This window comes from Leucopleurus acutus (genome assembly GCF_964270905.1).
Source record: "Leucopleurus acutus genome assembly, chromosome: 5".
In the NCBI taxonomy this organism is placed as follows: domain Eukaryota; kingdom Metazoa; phylum Chordata; class Mammalia; order Artiodactyla; family Delphinidae; genus Leucopleurus; species Leucopleurus acutus.
The window spans coordinates 31,141,099-31,166,145 of NC_139147.1; the positions used below are offsets into that span (position 1 = coordinate 31,141,099).

General features: G+C 34.6%; 1 protein-coding gene across 1 annotated transcript in view; it reads left to right on the forward strand.

Moving 5' to 3' along the window:
• ROBO2 (roundabout guidance receptor 2) overlaps positions 1-25,047 on the forward strand; it is a gene marked incomplete at its 5' end in the record, with an annotated part of 1,616,413 nt that overhangs the window by 1,514,212 nt on the left and 77,154 nt on the right. Inside the window, 7 exons of the mRNA XM_082840252.1 lie at positions 2,321-2,445; positions 6,931-7,102; positions 11,627-11,832; positions 16,069-16,150; positions 16,584-16,746; positions 18,349-18,515; positions 21,600-21,721. Coding sequence (XP_082696378.1) covers positions 2,321-2,445; positions 6,931-7,102; positions 11,627-11,832; positions 16,069-16,150; positions 16,584-16,746; positions 18,349-18,515; positions 21,600-21,721 — 1,037 coding nt within the window. The remainder of the gene's footprint in view (positions 1-2,320; positions 2,446-6,930; positions 7,103-11,626; positions 11,833-16,068; positions 16,151-16,583; positions 16,747-18,348; positions 18,516-21,599; positions 21,722-25,047) is intronic.

A 25,047-nucleotide genomic window follows, 5' to 3' on the forward strand; every position in this document is an offset into this window, starting at 1 on the left:
TTTTTAATGTATATAATTTTTCTTAGATATTACAGATGATAGAGACCAATCTTAAGTATCTTTGGGGATAACTATCGGTGGTTTCACATCTCTATTGAAAAATGGACACTGCAGTGTTTTAAGAGTCGTACCTAAAGTAATTGTGTAATGTTGATTTAAACTATCATTTGTATTAGAAAAAAATGGAACAAAAATCAATGTATCTGCTGAATCAGTGGAATTGTATAGAAATAACAAGAAGATCATAAGAAGCAAGTAATCTCCTAAAAATACAGGGCAACATAAACCACGTCCTGTTCAAATAGATCCATAAATCTGGGTTCTTCATCCTTTTAAACTGAGTCTTCTATTATCTATAGCTGTAGAAGAAATTTCACTTAGTAGATTTATTCCTTCTGTCTCTGAGGTGTGTGTTGAATGTGTTGAATTAGGAGGCAATATAATAGGACACCAAAAAATAAGCCACTACAGATCTCTTGAGATTTTTGAAAAAATGCTGCTGCTGTTTGTATGTACACTGTACACTGTAAATCCTGCATGTTTGAGGATACCCTACATTTACTCTGTTCTTGGACCTGCAGTTATGTACTCCTAAAGGATTGAAAGAATTCTGGGTAAAGGACTTTACCGAATGGTGCTTGCTGTTAAAATTCTTCAGCGTTCAAATTTTAGGACTGTGGCCATGTACACTGGGTTCTAAAACTTCGAGTTCATTTTAAAGTTTTTTTCTTGGTCATAAGTTTTCTAGTATAAGCCAGGAGTTACACTGGAAACAGATGATTAGAAAAGTCATAGAATAAACATGCTGTTTTCTCTTCAACAGGAGTGGATTTTAGTATGAAGAAGATGTCCTTGTGAAAACGTCCAGTTACACAGTCTACTGTTTTTCACTTTCTTCTTTCTCTTTATAATTAGCCCCAAAGTTAAATCTGAACTTCCTTAGCATTTTTACCCCATCCCTTTATTTTCTACTGGAGTTCCTTGTACCTAGGTCTCATTATTTTTGCCTACACCATTTTACTGGCCTTCCAGTCAGACTCCCTACTTTATTCACTGATCTGTCTCGCTCACAATCTATATACTACATTCATCAGAGGGTTAAAGCTTCCAAAATTTTTGCTTTACATTTATCACTCCTCAGCTTAGAAAGAGTCGGAATAAAATCCTCAGTTTGTCTTCTCAGGCCATTCTTAGGATACGAATCTATCTTTTGTAGCCAATGCTGTTTATACAATGGGGACTTGCCATTCCTTTGGGATTACACACTGTATGCTAGATGCGTTCTTGCTTCTTACACTTTGCTCAGTTAGCTCCTTGCTTGGAATATGTTCATTTCTCCACTTCTCTAAATGCCACCCCTTCCTCCAAGTCTCCATAATGTCCATCTCCTGCATAAAGCATTTCACAGCTACCTTAACACAAAGGGATCCCTCTCTCCTGAAGTCCTATCACACTCATGATGTGTACTATAATTTAAGTGCTTCTCCTCTGTGCTCTGAGAGCACCTCAATCATTGAACTTACCACAGCCTTAGAGAATTGTTGTTTTAATTTTGCTGTTGCTGTTGTCATCATGATCATGTTCTGTATTTTCTCTTAGACTATGAGTACCTTCATGGCTGCAGGGTAGATGATTTTATCTGTGTATCTTTAGTGCCCAGTAGGGGAACATAGTAATTGCCGAATGCTTATTGATGTAAATGAAATGAATTAAATAGAGTCAACCACTTTCACATGTTTCTTTATATTGTTAGTTATCTTTGTATGTAATTCCCGTCTCTTCGATTCTTTGATATTTTCAACAGTTCAATTCCTCAGGTCTAGAATATCAGCACTTTGAGAATAGGTATCATATTTTATTCCTTCTGGTATCCCTGTGCCCAGTACAATGTCTTGCAAATATTACAAGAACAATGAATGTTTGTTAGTAGATTGGTTTCACAGGAAGGAGATATTTGAGTAATGCAATGCCTCTTTTTCTCTCTTCATTCAAAACACAAAACCATATTGGGAAACCATGTTTTTTCTTAAAAACTTTAGAATATCATTAAAAATCTATTTTCCTATGCGAGTATAGGGGCTGCAGGATTTACAGTGTACACTTAAAATGTGTCTACGAATACATTTACTTCTTTCCTCACATTTGATAGAGTGCTCGTTTTTCTTTCCCCATTGTGTTTTGTGAAATACTTAAAACTAAATCAAAAACTGTAGCCTCTGTCTGGCACTGAGCAATCCACCTAGTATCAGATTTTCTCTTTGATATATTTTTCTTTGTCAACAGTTTATATTGACACACTTTCTTTCCTTTTAAATTATAGCTCCTCCACAGTTTGTGGTTAGGCCAAGAGATCAGATTGTTGCTCAAGGTCGTACAGTGACATTTCCCTGTGAAACTAAAGGAAACCCACAGCCAGCAGTTTTTTGGCAAAAAGAAGGCAGCCAGGTGAGTGTAAGCCTTGACTGCTTTTCTGAAATCTCTGAACTCCCCGTCTCTAGTGACCTTCAAAGTTTGTCTTTCCTTTCTTGTTAACAATGTTGAATTTATTTTATTTCTGAAAAAGAGACCAATTATTTCTAAAATTAGCGGGAGTCAGATGCTTTAATATAACATTCTTTCTTTCTAGTGTTAATTCTCTAATATTTTTATCTTACGTCAAATAGATACAATGCAGTGTAACCAAATTATCTGAAAAAGTCTAACCTGTAGCTGTTTAAAACCTCCTAACAGAAAGGTAAGTTTGCTTTCTTGCATTGAGCTACATTGGGATAAGTGAGTGAGTTAGTATATATAAAGCACTTAGGACATCCAGGGCAAATGTAAAATAGTCAAAAATATTTCCATTATTAATCAGCCTAGAAACTAGTTTCAACCCCCTTTCATAGATATATAGTATAAATACCTTTTCTTTACCGTTAATTTGAGTAGGAGAAATATTTTCTTCCATCATCCCTTCTGGATTCCCTCATAGTGGGGTTAGACAGGAAATAATACATTAAATACCAGAAAAAAAACCAACACTTGTCTGGTCTTTGCTGTGCCCTGGTTTGTCCTCTCCGGGCCCTCTCTGGGCAGCATGATCTCTCAAGACTGCTAAAAGCAAATTGAATACACCCGTTTTCTCATTTAGAACTTGGTCCAAAGTTGGACAAGCACAAGCCTCTAGGTTCTGAGGCAATGAGTGGAAATTCCAGCCTAAACCAGATCAGAAATTGAGTTCTTTGTCTACAGACTTATCTGTGCATACCTGAGGGACCTAGAGATATTTTCATTCTAGTCTCTCCAGAAGCGTTCCGAAGGAGGCATATAGTTCGCAGGAAGAGACCTACTGGTGTTCCTTGTCAGCACCCTCTGGTGTTAGTCCAAGTTCTGGAAGAATTTCCTGGGCAAACATGAAAACCATGAGTTAAAGTCTCAGGCAATCTAAAAACTTTGCCAGAGATGGAAAATGCTTTCGACTAAGTTAAGAGAACCTGTTGATCAAAACTCGTGTATGATTATCTGGGTAGAGAGACATCAGGAAGTTTCCCTCAGCCGTCACCTTGCATTGTTGTGAATTCCTATACAGTTCTGTACCACCCCAAGCTAGCAGTTTTAACATCTCAGTATGGATGGGCAAATTATCTTTCTTCCTTTCCTCAATGCTCTTTGTTGAATTCACTTCCCCCATGATTTGTGGGATGTAAATATAGTGATGAGAAGGATAAGGTAAAGTTCTGGCCACTGTCTTATCCCACATCAGGATTGTTCCAGGACTTAATTGCCATCTTTTTTATCAGTTAGTAACAATACAATAGATTTCTACTCATAGACTTCCTTGATTCTTCACTTAAAAATTGCTTTCAGATTAAAACATCCCAAACTCTAAAGTGAGTGTAAAGCAACATGATATAGTTATAACACACTTGAACACACACACACACACACACGTACCCTGAAAAAGGAAAGAATTCTAAAGCCATTTTCCCTCCGTATAATTTTTACAATCTTTGTAGCACTGTTTAAATTTACTGAAGCTCATTTTCTTAATCTAAAATTTGAGGATAATATATTTTACTTCACATAAGTTATGAAGATTATGTGATTAAAGTAGTTTATATGTAAAAACGCTTTACACATTTTGAAGGTTAGAAATGGGGAAAATGCAGAATGCATCTGCCTTCCCTTGTTCCTGGCTGAAGTGGCAAGTTCATGCTTCTGCTCAGGCCAGGCTGCTAGGGCCAGAGGTATCCCTCTGCCCACGCACAGAAGCTCAGCACCACTCTGGTCACCTCTGTCCCCAGACCCACATCGTGCCTGAGAAGGCAGGAGGGGATGAGCCTGGAGAGCCCTGGTAGCCTGTCAAGATTCTCACTCCTGCCTGTAGCTCCTTCCCTCCACCCATTCGGGGAGGTATGGGGGCCACAGAAGTTACTTTCTCAAGCCACTGATAGTAAATATATTTATGTGAATTTATTATTTATTCATAAGTGATACAAATATAATGATATAAAGCAATTTGATTGTTGCAGATTTACACTTTAAATCCATGTAGTGAGTTAAATCTCATTATAACTTGTTATCGTGTAGATACAGCTATATCATTTGTAAATCACATGCCCTAAAATAGCTTCAGGCTTATACATGCTATTGCATGAAATGTGTATTGGTCTTGTGGCCCAATGAGCATGATATTTAAATATGCTACATTGTGTTTTAATGTTTTTTAAACAAGTAATGATCAAATAGCATTAAAGTATTTCTTTTTCTCTTATTTGACCAAGTGGCATGTAATTCCAGAGATATTAATCTCTGGGAAAAATTTTCGAGTTAGGTGATTGATTTGATTATAATCTTAGGCCTCCTTTTCTTTATTTCAGCTATCTCCCTCACATTAGACAGAGGGGTCGGGGGAGAGAGGAAAGGGGAGAGAGAGAAAGGAGATTGTGAATGAGAACAAAAGAGAAATGCTTGAGCAAATCGTAAATTTTCAAATCATGAATTGGGACATTAGGAAAAATAAATTAGTCTTACTGTCTGCAGTATCCAATTTTTACAGTGATCTATGACTATCCATCTGTATAGAGAGTTAAGAGCCTGGACTTAATGGTCCATATTCCTCAATATGTGCTGATAATGCCAATTAGCACTAATAGGATACCCAGGCACTTCAAGGCGAGAAGAGCTCTGTAGAATTCCTGGGTTTTGCTTGTCATCCATTTTCTTTTGCCTATGTCATACAAACAGGGAATAAAGATGATGGGTTAACCTCAATCATATGCCATTTTCCATGTCATCGAATCATTTAGAAGGTGGACTGATAACACATTGTAGAGGAAGAGATCCCGGAGAGAATTAAGCCCATCTGATGTATTAGTGCTATGTAAATTAGTATTCTAATGGCTAATTGTAGGAAAGTGCACACTTTGAGTTATTGTATCATTTCCAAGTGCCTTTAAAATTTAGACCCTTCTCTTTCAGATGGTTTATTTCAGTAATATATTTGGATTCCACAGGAGAATTAGCTTGCTCTCAAATTATGCCTCATACGTATGAAATAGTCTAGCTTTATATAGTAATACAAATTTTATAGGAAGGCAATAGCATTTTGAAATTATATTCCTGGCATGCTAGCAAACATCACCTCTTTTAGAAAAGGTTTAATAACCTAGTATGTTTATGTAAAGTGGGCTTACAGTGTCACACTCGAATCTAATAAAGTGGACATCCATCATGTTGCAATAAAGAGAAGAGCTTCTAATTAAAGTAGGACCTCATTCGCAGGATTAAAGTCATTTAGGGTAATTGAAAAGTGTTAATACCCTATTTTATCCTCTTTCATTGGTATTACTTCAAGGGTAGAAATATTTTAAGGGGAAAATGTGTCTTATGCCTTTAATTGAATGTTATTACCTCCTGATTGTAACATATTGAAACTGTTTAATTACAAACCTGGAAAATTAATTACTATGTCAAGAAACAGATCCCAGAGGGTTATAATGTTCTTTTTTTGTAAGTAAATACAACATAAAAATTGATATGTCCTTATTTATAATCCAACTTGGAAGCATATCTCAATATAATTTATTGTATCCAAATTTTTTTTTAATTGAACAACAGTAAAGCAACATAGGTCATCCAGGTTAACATTACTGCTCCCCTATAAGAACGTTCACAATTTTGTGATTTGGCTGCTTGTATTAATATGAGTTATATAGGAAACTAAAGAACATTTGATTTTTTGATAGGGTAATATTATGAAATTCTTTACCATCACACGCATCCTTCAGAAACATCCCGCATCTTCTTTTTATTTTCAGTGATTTGGTTAAGCTTGCTCAGACGGTAGCCTTTATACCTAGCTCCTTTCAAAGCTGTTACAACCTGCAAAAATCTTATAGCAGAAGGAGATTCAGCTGTCTCTCTGTGTCAGTCTCAGTCACACACTTTTGAATACCTTTAGGAGAAATTGAGTTACTTATGTCAAATATTCAAAAGGGTCAGCAGAAAATATTTTTGCGTTCTCTAGTGATCTGCAGTTTATGAAACACATACACAATTGATGTTACATTCTAGATTCTCACGATGTTTTATGAGTTGAGTCAGATGAGCATTATTATGTCCATTTTACAGATGAGGAAACTGCGTTTCAAAACTGTTCAGTAACTCACAGAAAGTCACGCAGAGAGTAAAAGGTCACGATCCAGACCTAGATGATTGTTCCTTCAGCCAGAGCATGCTCGCTTCTTAGAGCACATCATTTTCCCATGATGGGAAAAAAGTTTCCCAGTGAGACTCACTGTGTGGCCTTTAACCCGTTCAGTACCGTATTTTTAAATCTTTGTGTTTTCTTTTTCCAGCCACATTTCTCTAACTGCGGTAGCTGTTGTTAATATAATTTTCCTTCTGAGTGAGAAGAGAATCTTAGTAACATTGTGTTTGTTTCCACAGAACCTGCTTTTCCCAAATCAACCCCAACAGGCCAACAGCAGATGTTCTGTGTCGCCAGCCGGGGACCTTACAATTACCGACACTCAGCGCTCGGACGCGGGTTACTACATCTGCCAGGCCCTAACCGTGGCAGGAAGCATTTTAGCAAAAGCTCAGCTGGAAGTTACTGATGGTGTGATATTATTAGAATTTGTTTTCTGAAAATAATGATTTTTATCAAAACTATGAAATTCTCTGACCTTTTAGTTAAATCCTTAAAATTAATGCTTATCTTCTAAGTTTGAATCTAGGTAAAATAACATTCTTAATAGTTTCTAATTCTCCCTGATTTAATACCATTTACTTTCCCAAAGAAGAACATCAAACACAATCTATTTTATTCTTAAAAATATAGTGATGCATTATTTTAGTGAAATAATAGGAATGTTAGCTGTATATTTTTATTCAGTCTTGTGCTGATATGATTGCTTCTAATGGATAGTAATAATCTTATTTTACTAGAGGAGAGAGAGAGATATAATCTTTATTATCAGTGGAAACAGAGATGACTTTTCACTTAGCCAATCACATTGTGACATCCTATGATGTGTTAATTATACATTCACTAAGTTAAATTAATTAAATACCTTCCAAACTACAAATGGATGCTAAAACTATTTTTTTATTTGTATGTATGCCCTACAAATCTTAACTGAAGCACCTGATTCAGGTGAAAGTTGAAGACCATGCAGCACTCTTCATGTCTGATTTTTTTTTCCCAAGAGCTTTTCTGTCACAATTGACACGTAGGGAGTTTTAGATATTTGTGAACCTCTGAGCATTAATTTAAGCCATATTCTTTGATATCTTAAATTTAAAAAATCTCTCTTGCCCTCTTAGATTTGTGGGGTTTCTGATTCTCCCCACACCCGCACCCTCCTACTCTGGGTTCTGCGATAAAAGAGCTTTGGGCTGTGACCTCTCTGATTCTCTTCTTTCTCTGCTGAGCTTTCATGCAATTTAAATTTACATGTAGATTAAAAGGTCATTTAAAATTAATAGAAAGGCAGTATTTTTTTAATGTCTGCCCATGGTATTGCCTGATTCAGCGCCATGTCAGGAATGGGAATAAATAGAACAGACAAACATTAGCTGAGGGGATATTGAGTCGTTAATGGCCATACCTGCTGATGCAGCAGAGATTTACTGCTGTGGAACTGAAAGAAGTCAGGTTCAAGGGTAATGGTGCCAAGAAATTCTTCCTTTACATGGACAAGATCATCGATCCTTCAAACCTCCATATTTCTTTAAAAGAAATAAAATATAATTATTAATCTTTTTTAGTTCCTATGTTTTCTTCTACTAGGAAAAAATGTCTAGAAACATATACTTGGAAAATAAGGTATTCTGGCCCAAACCTAAGTTTTATTCTATACTACTATGAAAGATTCCAAATATAATGCTTAAGAACTCCACTATAGCTGCTTATGGTATTTTACAAAAGACAGACTTTTAAATGTTTCTAAATGAAGAAAGTGTTATGAAGAAGGCAAACCATATTTGTAGAAAACAAAGTTGATGATTTAGAAGAGCCAGTTGATATGACTGATGTGGTTCATGAAACAGGTGGATATTCAAAACTGTGCCTGATAATGAAAAGGAAAACTTGTTTTGAGAAATTATGTTTGTTGTTGACATAATCTCTCAGACCAGTAGTAATTCTAGCTTTGGTTCTGTGGTCAGACTGAAAAGAGTGATAAGGAAATTTAAATCTGTTGACTGAGATGTCTCTGAACATTTGGTTACAAGTGGCTTGAATATTAATTGCTACATTGATTTTTACTTTCGTAAGCATTCACAAAGTCAAGATCCTTTTGCAAGAACATTGAATGGAGGTTATAGAGTTATTGATTTTGACAGTAAAGAAATCTAACTTCAAGACCTAAACACACACACACACGCACACACACACACACACACACACACACATACACTTTATTATAAATAACGGTCTCCAAATATTAACTTGCCACATTGGCCGATGACTTCAGCTTTTATTCATAGTTTTGAATTTTTCAGACTGGTTAACAGTTTAATAATATGCAAGTCATCCCCTTTTGAACGTGTTGCTTGGTATGATCCAGGGCAGTTTAGAGCCAAATGAAATTCCAATGTAGAATGAAAACATATGTCGTGTTCAGAAAAACAAGCAAAACATCTATAGCGATGTTTCTGTTGTTACATTTTTGTACTTAGACTCCTTTCTTGGAAATATTTTTAACTCAAGTGTTCACATGAGATGAGATTGTTAATGGTGATGAAAGGTGCTGTTGAGTGATAATTTTACTTATTATAGGTAGAGCTAAGATCTTTAATACACTTGAATTTCAAAACATCCCTTTAAAAGACCTTCTTATTATTTCATTAACACTGTTCTTCATTTCTTTTCTTCTTTTAGAAAATTAGGAAATTGTAATGAGAATTCTGAGTAGAGCCAATAGAATCTAAAAGGACTGGAGAGAAGAAATGTACAATAGATGTCACATCATGATCTTATATGAATGGTTTATTGAGGATTCACAATGCATAGTTAGAGAAAACCATGGAATTGTTCACAGATCACTGGAAACTCTAAATGTTCATTTAACCTCTGACCTTAGTGTCATGGAAACTTGTGGTCATCTTTCACCCATAACATCCTTGAAACTGAAAGTTCTTTCTGGCCAGGAAATTTTCAGTTACTCTTTTGATCAGATTCATTTAAAAGACAATGAGCTACTCATTTGGGCAGTTAAAAAGAGAAGAAAGAAACTAATTGTATGTCCTTTGCCCATATATAATGATTTCAAGGATATGACAGTAAGAGCAGGTTATAAGAAGTTACCAGAATTCTATATAGATATTTAATTTGAAACTAAGAAGTAACATTATATAAAATTTAATAAATAGTTTCTTCTCTGGTAATGCAGACCCATTTTTCTTACTGAATTTTAAAATTATTCATAATGTTTGGTGAATTGGCCTTCCATTTTTAACTCAGAGAGAAAATAAATTCCACAAAGCATTCAACTTGGATATCTATTTGCACAATTATTGCCAGATATGTCAGAATTAGTATAATATTGTGCTTTCACATTCTCTGAAGATTATTTAATTTACTTCTAAAATGAAGAATTTGATCAAGAAAAGCAGTGAACTAAATGGATCTAATTTTTATTTGCAAAGAATACACAGAGAATCTTGTTTTCCTTAGGTTTTTATAAGGTTTTCTACATATACACACATTTTAATACATATTTTGATATAACAGGTTTAGGTTGATTGGAAGTCCACTCTATCTTGACATGCAGGAGACCTCTATTTTAAATCAAGATCAGTTGGCTTTCTCATGGTAGCCTCTAAAAGGGCTGTTTGATTTAATGTCTTTCGCCAAAACTGTGAACTCTACAAATAAAAATACATATAGATTGAGAAATATATAAACATATAAACGGGTATTTGTAAAAGTTGGTAGACAAAGGAAATTAGAGCATTAATAAGCAAAATGACTTTTTTTGATTATGTACATAGTAATCCAAGATGACCTTCTTGAGAAAAAGCATTCTTCACAGTTGCTTAGCAATAATTCAGATTCACCATCTTTTTCTTTTTGTGGAACTTATATATATATATATATTTAAATATTATATTTGTTATTATTATACATAATAAAGAGCATATATGGATAATTAACCAAAACCTATGTGAAGTTTATAAAACTTTCTCTTACGAAACCCTTTCTTGGGCTTGGGTATATCAGTTTCATTGTGAGATGGTCTTCTAATGAATTGTAGATGAAAGCCTGGCTCCAATTGATTCCATATTTTCATTACCCATTTAAATATTACTATACATTCTGATACACTTCCTAAATCATTATATAATACTTCTAAAGGCACTGATGATACTGCTACAAATCAATATTCAATTAAAAAAACAGTGAACTATGTTTATGAAATTATGGAAAATTTACTCAAATGATCACAAAAATGGATATATAGGTAAACACAAATTTTCATGAAAACACTATTTTTGTCATGTCATAAATATGGTCCTTAGATTTTTTTGCTTAAAAGTATAGACTAATTAAATTATATCATCCACATTATATTACTATAATCTAGAGCCCAATATCACAATTTTAGAAATAAAGTATTTATAGTCTAATATTTTAACGTCATCAAAATATTATAGTCTATATAAATAAAGCCAGCAACTGGTGCTATGAAGGTAAAATTATGTATTACTCATATATTTATAATAAAAGCAAAAGTGAAAATTGATTGTAGTCATGTGATATTCCACAGGCTTTCTAAAACATGCATATGAGAGAGAAAATGGCCATTTTGCAAATGATTACCATAAGCTCTCAACATTTTAATTTTAATATGATTTAACCTTTCTAAGATGTCAGAATTTATCTTATCATCATCTTAATTATAGGTAACTCAGAGTAAGTTATAAATATAGTATGGCTTCAGTAAAATATGTACAGGTGTATGTATAGTAATTATAGATGATAGATTTATAATGGATGTAGAATATTACAGAAAAAATTATAAGTAATATGTATGACTTTGGGGCTTTAATCTTACTTTTGATATAAGACTACTGATGATATAAAGACTACCAAATTTCATAAAATTAAAATATCCTGAAAAATATCTTTGTCCTTTAGTTTTGACAGATAGACCTCCACCTATAATTCTACAAGGCCCAGCCAACCAAACGCTAGCAGTAGATGGTACAGCATTACTGAAATGTAAAGCTACTGGTGACCCTCTTCCTGTAATTAGCTGGCTAAAGGAGGGATTTACTTTTCTGGGTAGAGATCCAAGAGCTACTATACAAGAACAAGGAACCTTGCAGATTAAGAATTTACGCGTAAGTAATGTTGGAATTTGTATTTGGATCTTCATCTCACAGAAGTACGTACTTCCCTAGGGAAACACTGTGTTGTGAAGTTAAAATCTTACATCCCTGCATAATTGCTATACATTTTATTATAGACCCTGTTATTTCTTATTTTACAAATGACAAATTGAAATTAGAGGGAAGTTCATTGTCCTTAAGTTCGTTATAAGCTCATAACAGGCCTAGAAACTTTTTATTCCTTCATTCTATCCTATATGTATGTAATCAATGAAACTAAAAAGGTTAAACACATAAAGTTAATGATAGTAACAGTACATTTAAAATAACTGAAAATGAGAAATGCTTCTGATTTACTCTCATGAACAAGGGAAGTTCGTAATGAAATGTGGATAGATTGGCTCGGCCAAACAGTTATGTGGAAAGTAATAAAGAGATGAGACTGATGACTGCATAGGAAGCAGGTTTGGCTAGTTGGTAAAAATATCTTACATTTTAGGTAAAGTTGCTGTGCAGTTTAGGTTTAAATCTGTGCACAAGAACAAGCCATTGCTGGTCTTTTAACAGAAGATGACATGATAGAAAATGACCATTCCTGCCAAATTACCAAGTTAGACTTGCTACAGGAGCAGCTCAAAATAAATGTTTACTTCTGAATATTATATTAGCTATCTACTGCTGTGTAACAGTATTAGAAAACACTTCACAACACTTGTGTTGTTAGACTCAAAACAACACATTTATTATCTCATACCTTCTGTGGGAGTCTGGGCATGACTTAGCTGGGTCTTCTGCCCTAGGGTCTCACAAAGCTACAGTCAGGGTTGTAGTCTCATCTGAAAATGGACTGGGGATCAGTTTGCTTCCAAACAACATAGTTGTTAGTGGCATTCAGTTCTTAATGGCTATCAGACTGGGGACCTCAGCTTCTTGCTTGCTGTTGACTGAAGGCTGCCTGTGGTTCCTTGCCATGTGGATATTCCCGATATGATTGTTTGCTTCCTCAAAATCAACAAGGAAGAGAGTTTTTTAGCAAGGCAGGCTTACAATCCTATATAACATAATCACAAATGTGACATCCTGTCACTTCCATGCCATATTCTATTGGCCAGAAGTAAGTCAACAGGTCCTCCACACACTCAAGGTGAGGGATTACACCAGGTGTGAATAGCAGAGGATGTTATCATGGGGGCCACCTGCCCTCCACAAGTATATTCAGTTCATTCAACCAAATATAGAAAGCCTCCCCTCCATGTAGCAAGCACTATGCTAAAGCTCAAGAGTATGTCAGAATAGTCACAAGATTGGGAATGAGGGTCAGAATTAGGGTGGTTGATGTAATAGTACATGAAGAAAATTGACTGAAAATGATTCAGTGGAAGAACAATTAGTAGCATCTGCTATCTAGGTATAAATTGGGAACCAAGGTGATTCAAAAACAAACAAAAAGGTGTTGCATTTTCCCATTCAGAAGCCTGAGGAGGGAGATAAATTATTTTTATTATGTGTATTTTCAAATGATCACAACGGGGAGTGTTTTTTTCTTACAATGTAAATTATTTACAAGCACATGTTTATCAGATGTGTAAAATACAGACACATAACAAAAAGGAAGAATGACTTTTTTGTAGTGTGCACATGCATACACAAACACAAATCTTTAATTTGTTACTATAATGAATGTATGTATTGTTTTATTTTAATTTGGAGATAGGCATTAATTATTGCTCTAAGTAGACAAAATGCTATCAAATTCAATTTAAAGAAAAATAAATTAATACAGGTTTTTAGCCTGTCTTTTTATTTATTATAAATTAATTGTAAACCTTCTTTGGACAAAATGGGAGTTACTAAAAAATTAATGCCAGCTCTCCTTGAGTAAACAATTTAACCGCTCTCTCTGAGCTAAAAGCAGACTTCTTGGGCCATGGAGGTTAATGCATTTCCACTGTACTGCTGAATTAAAGGGTGTGCTTGAACAGTCAAGACCCCCAATAGTGTTTAAAAGAAGCAATTAAAGGTGGGTGCTTGATGATGTCAAACAAAGTTTGAGCCCCTCTCTCAGGCTTCTGAGTAGTCTTTCTGAGATGCATATGCATACTCCTGGGAGCTTGTCTGCAGCCAGCTACACAAGGAGAAAAGTAGGTGAGAGAGTGTGCCAGCACATTTGTCTTTTTCAAAGCACTGATTAAGGACGAAAAGAGAAGGATGGAAAAGATATGAAGCACTCATGACCAAAGAAGACATTATTTAAAGTTAAAGGAATGAAAACGAATATGGTGATGATGATGATAATACAAGAGTGAGCTTTAGCAATGGTATTTAGGGTTTTCATATCACTTTTGATAAACTCCACAATGAAAACATTGTTATTTTTTCGGTAAGATGACTGTCTTTAACAGAAATAAAATGTTTTACACTACTTCACTGATACAGTCAAGAGAGGGTTTCTGTAGATCATATTCCTTTAGATCTTACTTTCTTTTCCAGTACTTAATGCAAGGGGGGAAAAATAGTGTGATGAACACTGTGTTCTCATGGTCCAGTAATTGGTAGCTGAATCCGTTTCTTCTGAGGAGAATATTCCAATAATCATTAAAACCTACCGACCACAGCTAATGTCAGACTTGTATCTCCATACAATGACAAGGAGGTGCAGTTAAGAAGCATTACCTAGTATTCTTCTTTTAGCATTTGCACATAATAACAAGTGCTACATTTTAGTTCAACTGCTATAATAAAATGCAAATTTTTTACTCTTTCACAGACCGTATTCAAATGAACATCCCATTAAAATCCAGCCTCAGCTCATTATATTTAGTTTGTGAGTGATGCTTCTTAAAAGCAAAGATCTAATGACTATAATGCGTGCACAGCCACATTTGAAAAAATGGCTCTTTCTACAATGGCTATTCCCCCATCTTGCCTCAGTATAATAGAAGACAATTGTACAGAGATAACATAATATGGCAAAGAATGACGTGACAGAGTAATTTGAAACTTAGGTTAAAATACATAATGCCATTTAAAAGCAATTAAAATTGTGGAACCGCAGTAACATCCAGGCACTAATGATTTACCCGAGAATCAGTTGTGGAAGGTTGAGTCATCAATACACTTACATTTTGAACCCAACAGATATTATATTCCATGACCTCCCATATTTTATCAACAATTAGACTCACGCTCATCGTGGATTTTTAATTCTACATCTTCTGCTTTGCCTTATTCTGTTTGGTCATCAGTTTCTCTTCCCAGTCTCGCTTTTCCTTCACCCCTAAACTAACCTGAATGAATGTTGTTTGCAATTTAAGCCCGTGGGGCTCAACCACAGGGAGGATTTTTGATTTACATATTACCAAACTTGAAGTTTTTGTCAAGGTATAATCACGGAATCTTCTGCCTTTTAACATTTACAAAAGGGAACTCTTGATTATATTGTCAACTATTCCTCAAATTCTTTTGCCGCTCTTCAATGAATAACAAAAACATTTTATGTAATCAGTGAAAGACAGTTTTTAGTATGCTTTAAAAAGTGTTATGGATTAGATGATTTCTATGACCATTTCAGCTCTCTATTGCAATGATTCCATGGGTATTGTTTGCTTGTTTTTAATGACACAACTTTATTTCATTCACTGTTACACTGCTACAATTTTAGTAAAAGTGAGCACTGCCCTCTTTAAAAGGAAAGATTTAGTTTTCCTTTTTTAAAAAACAAAATTTCTTCTTCACTTTTCTCCATGTTTTTAAAAAAAAGAAGATCTGCCGCCATATTATCTCAGTGCTTATTTACTCCTGGGTATATTTTATTCTGTGAAATACAGTTTATTGACGACAAAGAGGACAGCTTTGCATTACTGATCTCTGAATGTTTATAGGATGCTGAAAACTTCTGTCCTGAGTTATCCATATCTAACTCTGACACAGTGAAGTACCAGCATAAGCTGGAATTAAAAGATAAGGGGATTGCTGTGGAGGCAAATAGAAAGACAACTAAAGTTTACAGACAAATAGCATTTAGTTGTAGAAATATAATAAGAATCTTTGAATCACCGTTATGAATAAAATACATGATATGAGCTTATTTTAATATTTTATGTGTGCATATGATTGACTCTAATGTAGAATTTGGACAGCCAAGTGATATATCACATTTTCACAGTCAAATATTGCCTTGTTGAGATTGAGTAATTATTCTACAAATCAATTAAAACAATTTTGTTCTCTCCCTTCTATGCACACTAGATTTCTGATACTGGCACTTATACTTGTGTGGCTACAAGTTCAAGTGGGGAGACTTCCTGGAGTGCTGTGCTGGATGTGACAGGTGGGTTCTTTGTGAACTATTTTAACAGAAGAAATCTTGAGCCAGTTTCAGTGATTAGCTCATTATCAACTAACAAGTTAAAGAGAGATCAATATTTTAAATTTATTGAATGTAAGAACTAAGCTTTACGCCACTTTTTCGTTTCTATACCTCTTGGTACGTAGCATTGCATATATGAAATGTGATACATTTGTCCTTAATAATCTTGTTATTTTATTTTCTTGTCTAAAGAACAAGCAATTCTAGTGATCATGTGTGAAAGTAAATATTTACTAATATGTAGGAAAAATCAAATATTCACTTATATACTTTTGATTCATGAAGATGAATTGCTCACTGTCTATTCAAATTCTTTAATAGACTGTTTTCCTTTTAAGCATCTTTGTCAGCTTATGTAATCAGAAATGAAGCTTTTTCTATTTGTCCCCTCTAGAGTCTGGAGCAACAATCAGTAAAAATTATGATTTTAATGACCTGCCTGGACCACCATCCAAACCACAGGTCACTGATGTTACTAAGAACAGTGTCACCTTATCCTGGCAACCAGGTACCCCTGGAACCCTACCAGCAAGTGCATATATCATTGAGGCTTTCAGGTATGAGACAGTTCCTTTTTTCTCCATTGGGTTTTTGCTTTAGCTCCTATATCCTAAAATCTCAAGTGAGCTATCCTGCTGTTTTATTCTAAGGACATGCTTAATCAGTGCATTTTAAGAATTTATCTTTTATATCTGACTTTATTCAAGAATAGACTTTAGTTTTATTTTTCATTCATACCTTAATTATAAGATTAAATATGCATTATCCATGCCTACGTCTGTAGGGATCTAGTTATGACATAATCACTTAGCTCTTGACCATTGTAGGGATTTATCCGATGTGAATTTTGGCTTTAGAACTAAGCAGAAAATAATTTAATTAGGCACAGGCACTTTTTAAGTTATGCAACTGTTATTGAGGCATGGAAGCTTGGAATTTTACTTCCTAATAATTAGAGCAGAATTTAAAATAATTCCAGTGTTTTATGCTATATATTTGAATACGTGTATTGGCTATGCCTAAGAGAATATTAAAAGCTACAATTAAGAGATTGAGTACATGCACTTCTGATTGCTGAAAGGAAAAGATATGTCCAATTGTTATTTGAAATAATTGCCGTCAATTCAAGGATATAGATTATAATTTAGCAAATACTAGTATAAAATTGTTTTATGAGAATTTGAAAAAATAGTTGTACTAATGGGAAAATGTGGCTTCATATTTAGTTTCAATGTGCTTCTGTTTGCCACTATAAATATAGTGATAGCCTCTCTCCTTTTTAAGCATTAGGACAAATCATCACTTTCATTTTAGGCTTCCCTAATCTATTAAAGTTAAGGATCGATATATAGTTTTCAAATTTCAAAACAGTGTTCTTCTATAAGTTTCATGCTTTGATGTAAAAAGACTTCTGAAAAATAAACAGACAGGCCTGAAAATCACATTTCCTCCTCATTCTAAACAAAAGCAGCATTTGACCTTAGACAAAGTGCTATAAAAGGGCATCCCATCTGCAGATGACTCTTAAAGGGTCCACACATACAGATTCAGAGATATTTCACCATTCCGAAGTGGTAAATCACAATACTGTGTAATGTACAATTTTATTAAAAATGTGACCAAGGGAAAATATTCATTACATGCTTCCTTTCTTCTTTTACAGATATGTAGTTTTAGAAGGCTCTATTATAATATTGCATGTGGAATTGATGCAAAAGAAAACACACCTTGTAACAGGAAAATGTATTGGCATAATTTACTCTGTAGTCCATTTATTCTTTCTACAGGTTAATTCTTTTCAAGGTATATATATATACATTTACGAGGACCATATTTATTGTATAAACTTGATGTTGTGATCTTGGCCTCTGTTCCTTTTACAGGTATTCATTTAGTGGCTGCTGTGCTTTAGCAAAGGGCTATCACATCTCCTGGGCTGAGTTTAATTTTGTTGTGCATGGCACTTCCGTTAGGTGGGCTCGGCTTTGTTGTTGAATAAACTGAAATCATCCAAATGTTTCATTTATTGGGCTGAACACTTCAAGCGTTGTGTGTGTGCGTGTTTAATTTTCAGCCATTAACCTTTGTCATTGATACCCAACTCCATTTCCAAGACCCTTATGACTGCTGTTTAAATGAAATTTCTGTTCATGTTACAGCCAATCAGTGAGCAATAGCTGGCAGACAGTGGCAAACCACGTAAAGACCACCCTCTATACAGTGAGAGGACTGCGGCCCAATACAATCTATTTATTCATGGTGAGAGCCATCAACCCCCAAGGTCTCAGTGACCCAAGTGCTATGTCAGATCCTGTGCGCACACAAGGTAATTTCAATAGCTGCAAACATGACTGTTTCTAGAAGGAGGCATTAAACGGATCTTTAAGGGCAAAGGGGTTGCAGGACCAAAGATAAATGTGTCTGCATTGCTTATTATAATGTTTCACTAGACCTGATCCAGTGAAAGAGAAGAAAACTTGTTGTTCACCTTGGTGAGTGTGTCCTCTTTCTGGAGTTGTCAGGGTCTATTTGGTAAAAGAGAAACAAAATAATTTGGTACAATTACATAGTAAGTTAAATTGGGGCTTAACTGTAGGGCTTTACTATATTTCAAAAGAAGGAAAAATGTTCCTCCTTCTTTGAAATTAATTGTACAATAGCAAAAAGTGATCTTTAATGGATAAAATGCCCTGTTAGGGATATCAAAATTACTTCCTCTAGTTCAGGAATTGTGTTTTGATAGTGCAGTGGGTCTCAAGGTGTGGTTCCCACAGAAGCAGCATCTGCATCACCTGGGGCCACATTAGAAATGCAGATTCTCAGGCCCTGACTCAGAAGCTCTGGGAATGGCGCCTGGCAGCCTGTTAAAGTGCCCTCCAGGAATGTTAATGCTTAAGTTTGACAAGCATCATTACAGTGTATTTTATTAAACCACATGTTTAAAGGAACAATTTGTTTCAGGAAGCAGTAAACCAAGCTTTCTTCCCGAGGTATGCAATGCTTTTGACCAATAAAAAACGAAACAAAACAAAAACACCCACCCAGAATATTATAAGATCAAAATGGAAGATTTCTCATCTCATCTTTCATAGCCTGCCTCTTCAAACTGAGAAGTTGCTGCAGTCTTGGGGTTAATATGGGATGTTGAATTATAATTTTCCTTCTTACTAGTAGGTGAAGGGAATTAATAAAATAGAAACGGTGGCTTTATTCTTTGTTACAGCTTACTTCCCACAGGGTTCTTGAGAAAGGGTTAATTATGTCTTATTTGTAAAAGGCTTTGAACAAGGTATTTATAATTCAAAGTAGTATTTTTATGCTATGAAAAGCACCATACAGCCATAAAATATTATTATAATTACAATGTAGTTCAGTGATAGTAACTAGCATGCTATTATAACAGAGAAGGGCACCTTAAAGGAATCAAGTCAAATAAAGTCACCACGTGATTTTGCAACGTTGCTGACATGATGACAGTCAAGGGAGGAGGGGATGCCACTTTGCTGTTGTTCTCTAAGCAGTAATGTGATTAATTTCCCATAATAATAAAGGGACTGTAGGTAAAGAACCTGTCTCAAGAGAAGGAAAAAGTACAAGAAGGAATTTGACGACCTGAAACTGTTTCTATTTTACCTTGCCAGGATCCGGTTGCTTTTAGTGTGTCTGAATTTAATGAGTACATTAAATTATTGAACTTGAAAATGAAGAGGTGTATGGTTTTAACTCAAGAAGTTGTAGTACCCAGATCTTTTTTTTTTTTTTGCGATACGCGGGCCTCTCACTGTTGTGGCCTCTCTCCCGTTGCGGAGCACAGGCTCCGGACACACAGGCTCAGTGGCCATGGTTCATGGGCCCAGCCGCTCCGCGGCTTGTGGGATCTTCCCAGACCGGGGCACGAACCCGTGTCCCCTGCATAGGCAGGCGGACTCTTAACCACTGCGCCACCAGGGAAGCCCAGGATCATTTTTGACACCACACTTTCAGCAGCTTTGCATTCTGCAAAGCACTTCTCTACAAAGAACACTTGGCTGTGTGAGCTCTTATTTTTCAAAGATATTACATACTGTAGAATTTAGCAATTTCTTATTTCAGCAAGGCAGCAAGTACTTGTACCATCAAAGCACAGTAGATCATAGATATATCAGCAAAGATTAATAGTATTCACATGATATTAATAATACACACACACACACACACACACACACACACACACATATATATATATATATATATATGAAGTAAAACTCACTGTGTTGTTTATGTTAAGGATGAAAAAAAGTGGAACTGGAAAAAAATTACCAAAATGTAGTCCTCAATTATTTATGTTCCATCTTAAGTTAGTGCACCCAATTTAAGTTATGGCTGAGATATGCACTTAAAAATATTTTTGCAAGAGTGTCGCATTGTGGCCTGAGAAAAAACAAGATTAAGAAAATAAATCCTTTTAAATTGGACTTTGTTCCTTAAATAAGGTGATTGAAGAAAAAAATGCAACGTAACATTGCAGTGCACCAGTTAAAGAAGCTGATTTGAGTGTGTGTGAAATTCAGTGTTTGATATCAATTTGATGGACTTGGACATCTATAATTTATCTTTTTTCTTAATGGACACATAGGATGTAAACCATTGTATGGGAAGTAGAGTAGTATTTAGGCAAATGGTGACTAAGGGGTCAGAACAGTTTATGACTGAGAGTATATCATTTTAAACATTGTAATTCTTTCTCCCTCCTAGCCCCCCCATCACTTCGAAAAAATAGCAGCATGATTTTTTGTCAGATATTGGAGTACTATTCAGAATTTATTACATAGAACATTTTATCAGCATTTTAAATTGGTCAAAATTATTTTTGTGGATTTGGGAGGGTTCTTCCCCTTCTTTCCCTCATTTTGTTTACTTTTAGTAACATAATTCACTCGCAGTCCCCCGATTACTTTCTCTTCCACACTCACAGACTGAAATAGTTCAAGGAATAGGAACACACAACCTACTAACTGGGGAAAGGGATTGAACAAATTCCTCAACAGCAGTTTTCAGACCTGGCCCCACTAACTACTTGGAAAAGTCCTTCAACATGGCAACATCTGTGTAAAACTGTTGTTTCTAAAGAAGTCTTTCAGCACATACTTCATCCTTTAATAAGAAAATAATAGATCTTTCACAGCAGTGTACTGAGTGGGGATAAGGGGTTGCATACACTTTTATTAATATTATTTTAGTGAAGGTATCAGTTCTCAAATTATGTTCTAAAATGGTGGTACATATATAAATATGCTTTAACGTTGTTTGTCCCAAAGAGTTCTTAATTTTTCCCCTGGAATTATTTCTAATGGCATAATATTGGCTTATATAATGTATATTAGAATTCTACTATTAATTTTAAAAAAATTGGGAATGGTTATCCCTGTAGATATCAGCCCACCAGCACAGGGAGTGGACCACAGACAAGTCCAGAAAGAACTCGGCGACGTCCTTGTCCATCTTCATACTCCGGTTGTATTGACTCCCACCACTGTTCAAGTCACATGGACGGTAAGTTTTTAAAGACTATCCTAATGGTAGTCTCTTTTACTCCTTTAAGAAAACAAACCAAAGCAGAAAAAAGCAAACAAACAAACCAAAAAAAAAAAAAGTAGCAAAAACACTCACCATTTAAAGTCAAGGTGTAATCAAAGGCAAAGAAGAAAAAAACCTCAATAGATAAAAGTGTGACTAGAGTAAAAATAGATCGCAATATAAACAATACGATCTGTCTCCTGAATTTTTAAATGGCCTTACTGAGATATAATTAACATACCAGAGTTAAAGTGTAGAACTCAGTATTGTTTGGTATCTTTGCAGAGTTGTGCAGTCATCAGCAGAATCTGATTTTAGTACATTTCATCATCCCAAAGTGAAACCCTCCGCCCATTAGCAGTCACTCCTCCGTTCCCCTGACTTTAGCCCTTTGCAACCACTAATCTGTTCTCTGTCTATATAAATTTGCCTATTTCTTCCATGTGAATGAAGTTATACAATATATGATCTTTTGTATCGGGCTTCTTTCACTCAGCATGATGTTATTGAGATTCATCCATGTTGTAGCATGTATTATTAGTACTTTGTTCCTTTTTATTATAGAGTAGAATTCCATTGTATAGATGTATCACATACATCTGTTTATCCATTTATCAGCTGATTCATCTTTGAGTTGTTTCCACTTTTGACCATTATGAATGATGGTGCCGTGAACACTTGTGTACACATCGACGTATATTTTCATTTTTCTTGCGTATACTTAGGAATTGTTGAATTAAACTCTCTGCTTAACGTTTGGATGAACTGCCAAAATGTTTTCCAAAGTGGTTACACAATTTTATGCTCCCACAAGCAATATTTGAAGGTTCTAGTTTCTTCCACATCCTTGCCAGTTTCTCTTGCCTCTTATCCTGTCCTTTTGATTATAGCTGTTCTAGTGGGTATGGGTGGTATATCATTGTGAATTTAATTTACATTTCTTTAATGACTAGTGTTTTGAATCTTTTATGTGCTTATTGAGCATTTGTATATCTCCTTTAGAGAAATGTCTGTTCAAATTCTTTGCCCATTTTTAAATTGAGTTGTTTGTCTTCTTATTATAGTTCTATAATGTTCTTTACATATTGGATACAAATCCTTTATCAGATATATGATTTGTAAATATTTTCTCCCAATCTGTGGGATTTTTTTTTACTTTCTTAATGATGTCATTTGAAGCACAAAAAATTTTATTTGAAGTTCTCTTCTAAATATAAATCAATCATCTTCACATTCTTTTAGCTGAATCTCATCCAGCAGTACCAAGAAAAGTATATAATTTTAATAATTTGACATATGTAGTAAAAAAATAATTAATGGGTTTTAAGAAGTAGATTGATATTTTAATATATGCTAAGAACATCCAATTCCAAATTCCATGCATTATTAAATGTCAACCTGCCCACTGTTATTTCAAAATACAAATGTTTTCATCGCATGATAGTCACTGAAATGAAAACAAGAAATAGCATAAAAATAGCCATATTACTCATATTAGAAGATATTAACCCTTGTATATGTGTTTGTGTCTATGTGTGTCTGTTTTGTGAAGAGCCAGATAATGTTCTTCCCTGTGCCTAATACAGTTTTTGCCAACTTCTCATTTATGCCTGAGATCTCTTGCCGCTAAAAATCCATGGGGATGATAAAAGAGCAGTTTTTTAAAACCCCCCGTATTTGTGCTAGATCTTGTGTGTTGTGTAAGTAATGGTCATTTGAGTTATGGATATCTAGAAAATTTTCACTTTAATTATAATATTAGAATTATATCCATCATAATTAATTAGAAAGAATTATATTAATTAGAAAGTATTTATAATTATGACTATTAGTTTTGTTGTTGTTATTGTTTTTGTAGTAGTAGAAGAATGACTGTAAGTTAAAAAAAAAATGGATTTTTCCCCCTTAGAATCCAAGTTTCTTTAGGGAACTAACTATTTCACCCATTTCTATCAATTCCCTTAACAAAAGAAGTTGAAAAAGGAAAACCAGTTATTCTTCGTCAGTTCTTAATTAATTATGTTTGAAATATGAAACACAATGAAGAGAATTATTCCAGCGTCCTCTTATTAATAAAACCATTGAGCAAACATAGTTCAACAAGCATTTTTTGAGGACCGGTTTTGTACTAGATGTGGGGAAACACTGTATAAAGAGACACAAATCTGCTTGAGAAAAACGTGGGAATTCTTAATGACGGTACACAGGGATAAGGGCCATAACCGTATGTACACATTTTATAAACACAGGTTTCAATCAAAGAGGAAGTGATTAACTCTATCCTCAGGCATCAGAAACAACATTATCACTTATCTACATCTATACGGGGAAATATAGAGGCATTATTTATTTGAACAGAGGAAACAAAATTAACATTTAAGGCTGTTTTGTCCAGTTCTATAGACTTGTAAAAGGAAACCAATGCAGACAGGTTGAACAGTGTTCCCAGTATCCTACATCTATTTACAGGTAAAGATAGGATTAGAATTTCCTTACTTTAAACCTACTTGTTGTGTTTTTCACTTTAAAGATAAACTATAGACAAATATTTAGTTGAAAGAAATACCTTTTAACTGTGGAATTTCAACATATGATCCTGGATGGGGCACTTTACTTCTTAAACCACACTAGTCAAATGTTTAGTGAGTACCAAACTGGGTAATGCTTTAACAAAAAATAAAACTAAATTTATGTTTTAAGAGTAATTATGATTATTTAAGATTACATTGTTTCCAATTTTATTTTTGATTTAATTTCACATAGACTTATTCTGTTTTCTGCATATAATGGTTTCTATTCTTCTGCTCCCGTGAAGGGAGTATAATGACCTCATCATTTTTCCAATGGCACAGAAAGGATATCATCTGACATGGCTCTTCCATCTTTCTGTAGCTTTGGCTAGATACCAAACAAATAAAGCCAAGGAAAGGGTTATATTTTTAACAACAGATTTTTCCTCATTCTCAATTGAAAAAGTCTTTTCTGCTTTGTTATGAGTTTTGAAGGGGTTTCTTTTTTAAGCTGCTTCTAAATGTGGAAATTATTTGGGTAAGAATCAAAGTCATTATGTTTATGAAGTTAATCACTGTAAAAGTCACTGAATTTAAAAGAATAAATCAAATTAGATAAAAATTTCAGATCAGTAGTCTGAGAGTTCTTCCAGGAGAGGGACCTTGTCATATTCATCTCTATATCCCAAGAAACTTGTCATTTCTAGTTTGCATATCTCTATCCCTCATGAACTTGTGTTCTGAGAGTCCAAAGTTCGTGTTTTCATTTCTGTTTTTTCAGAACAAAGCATT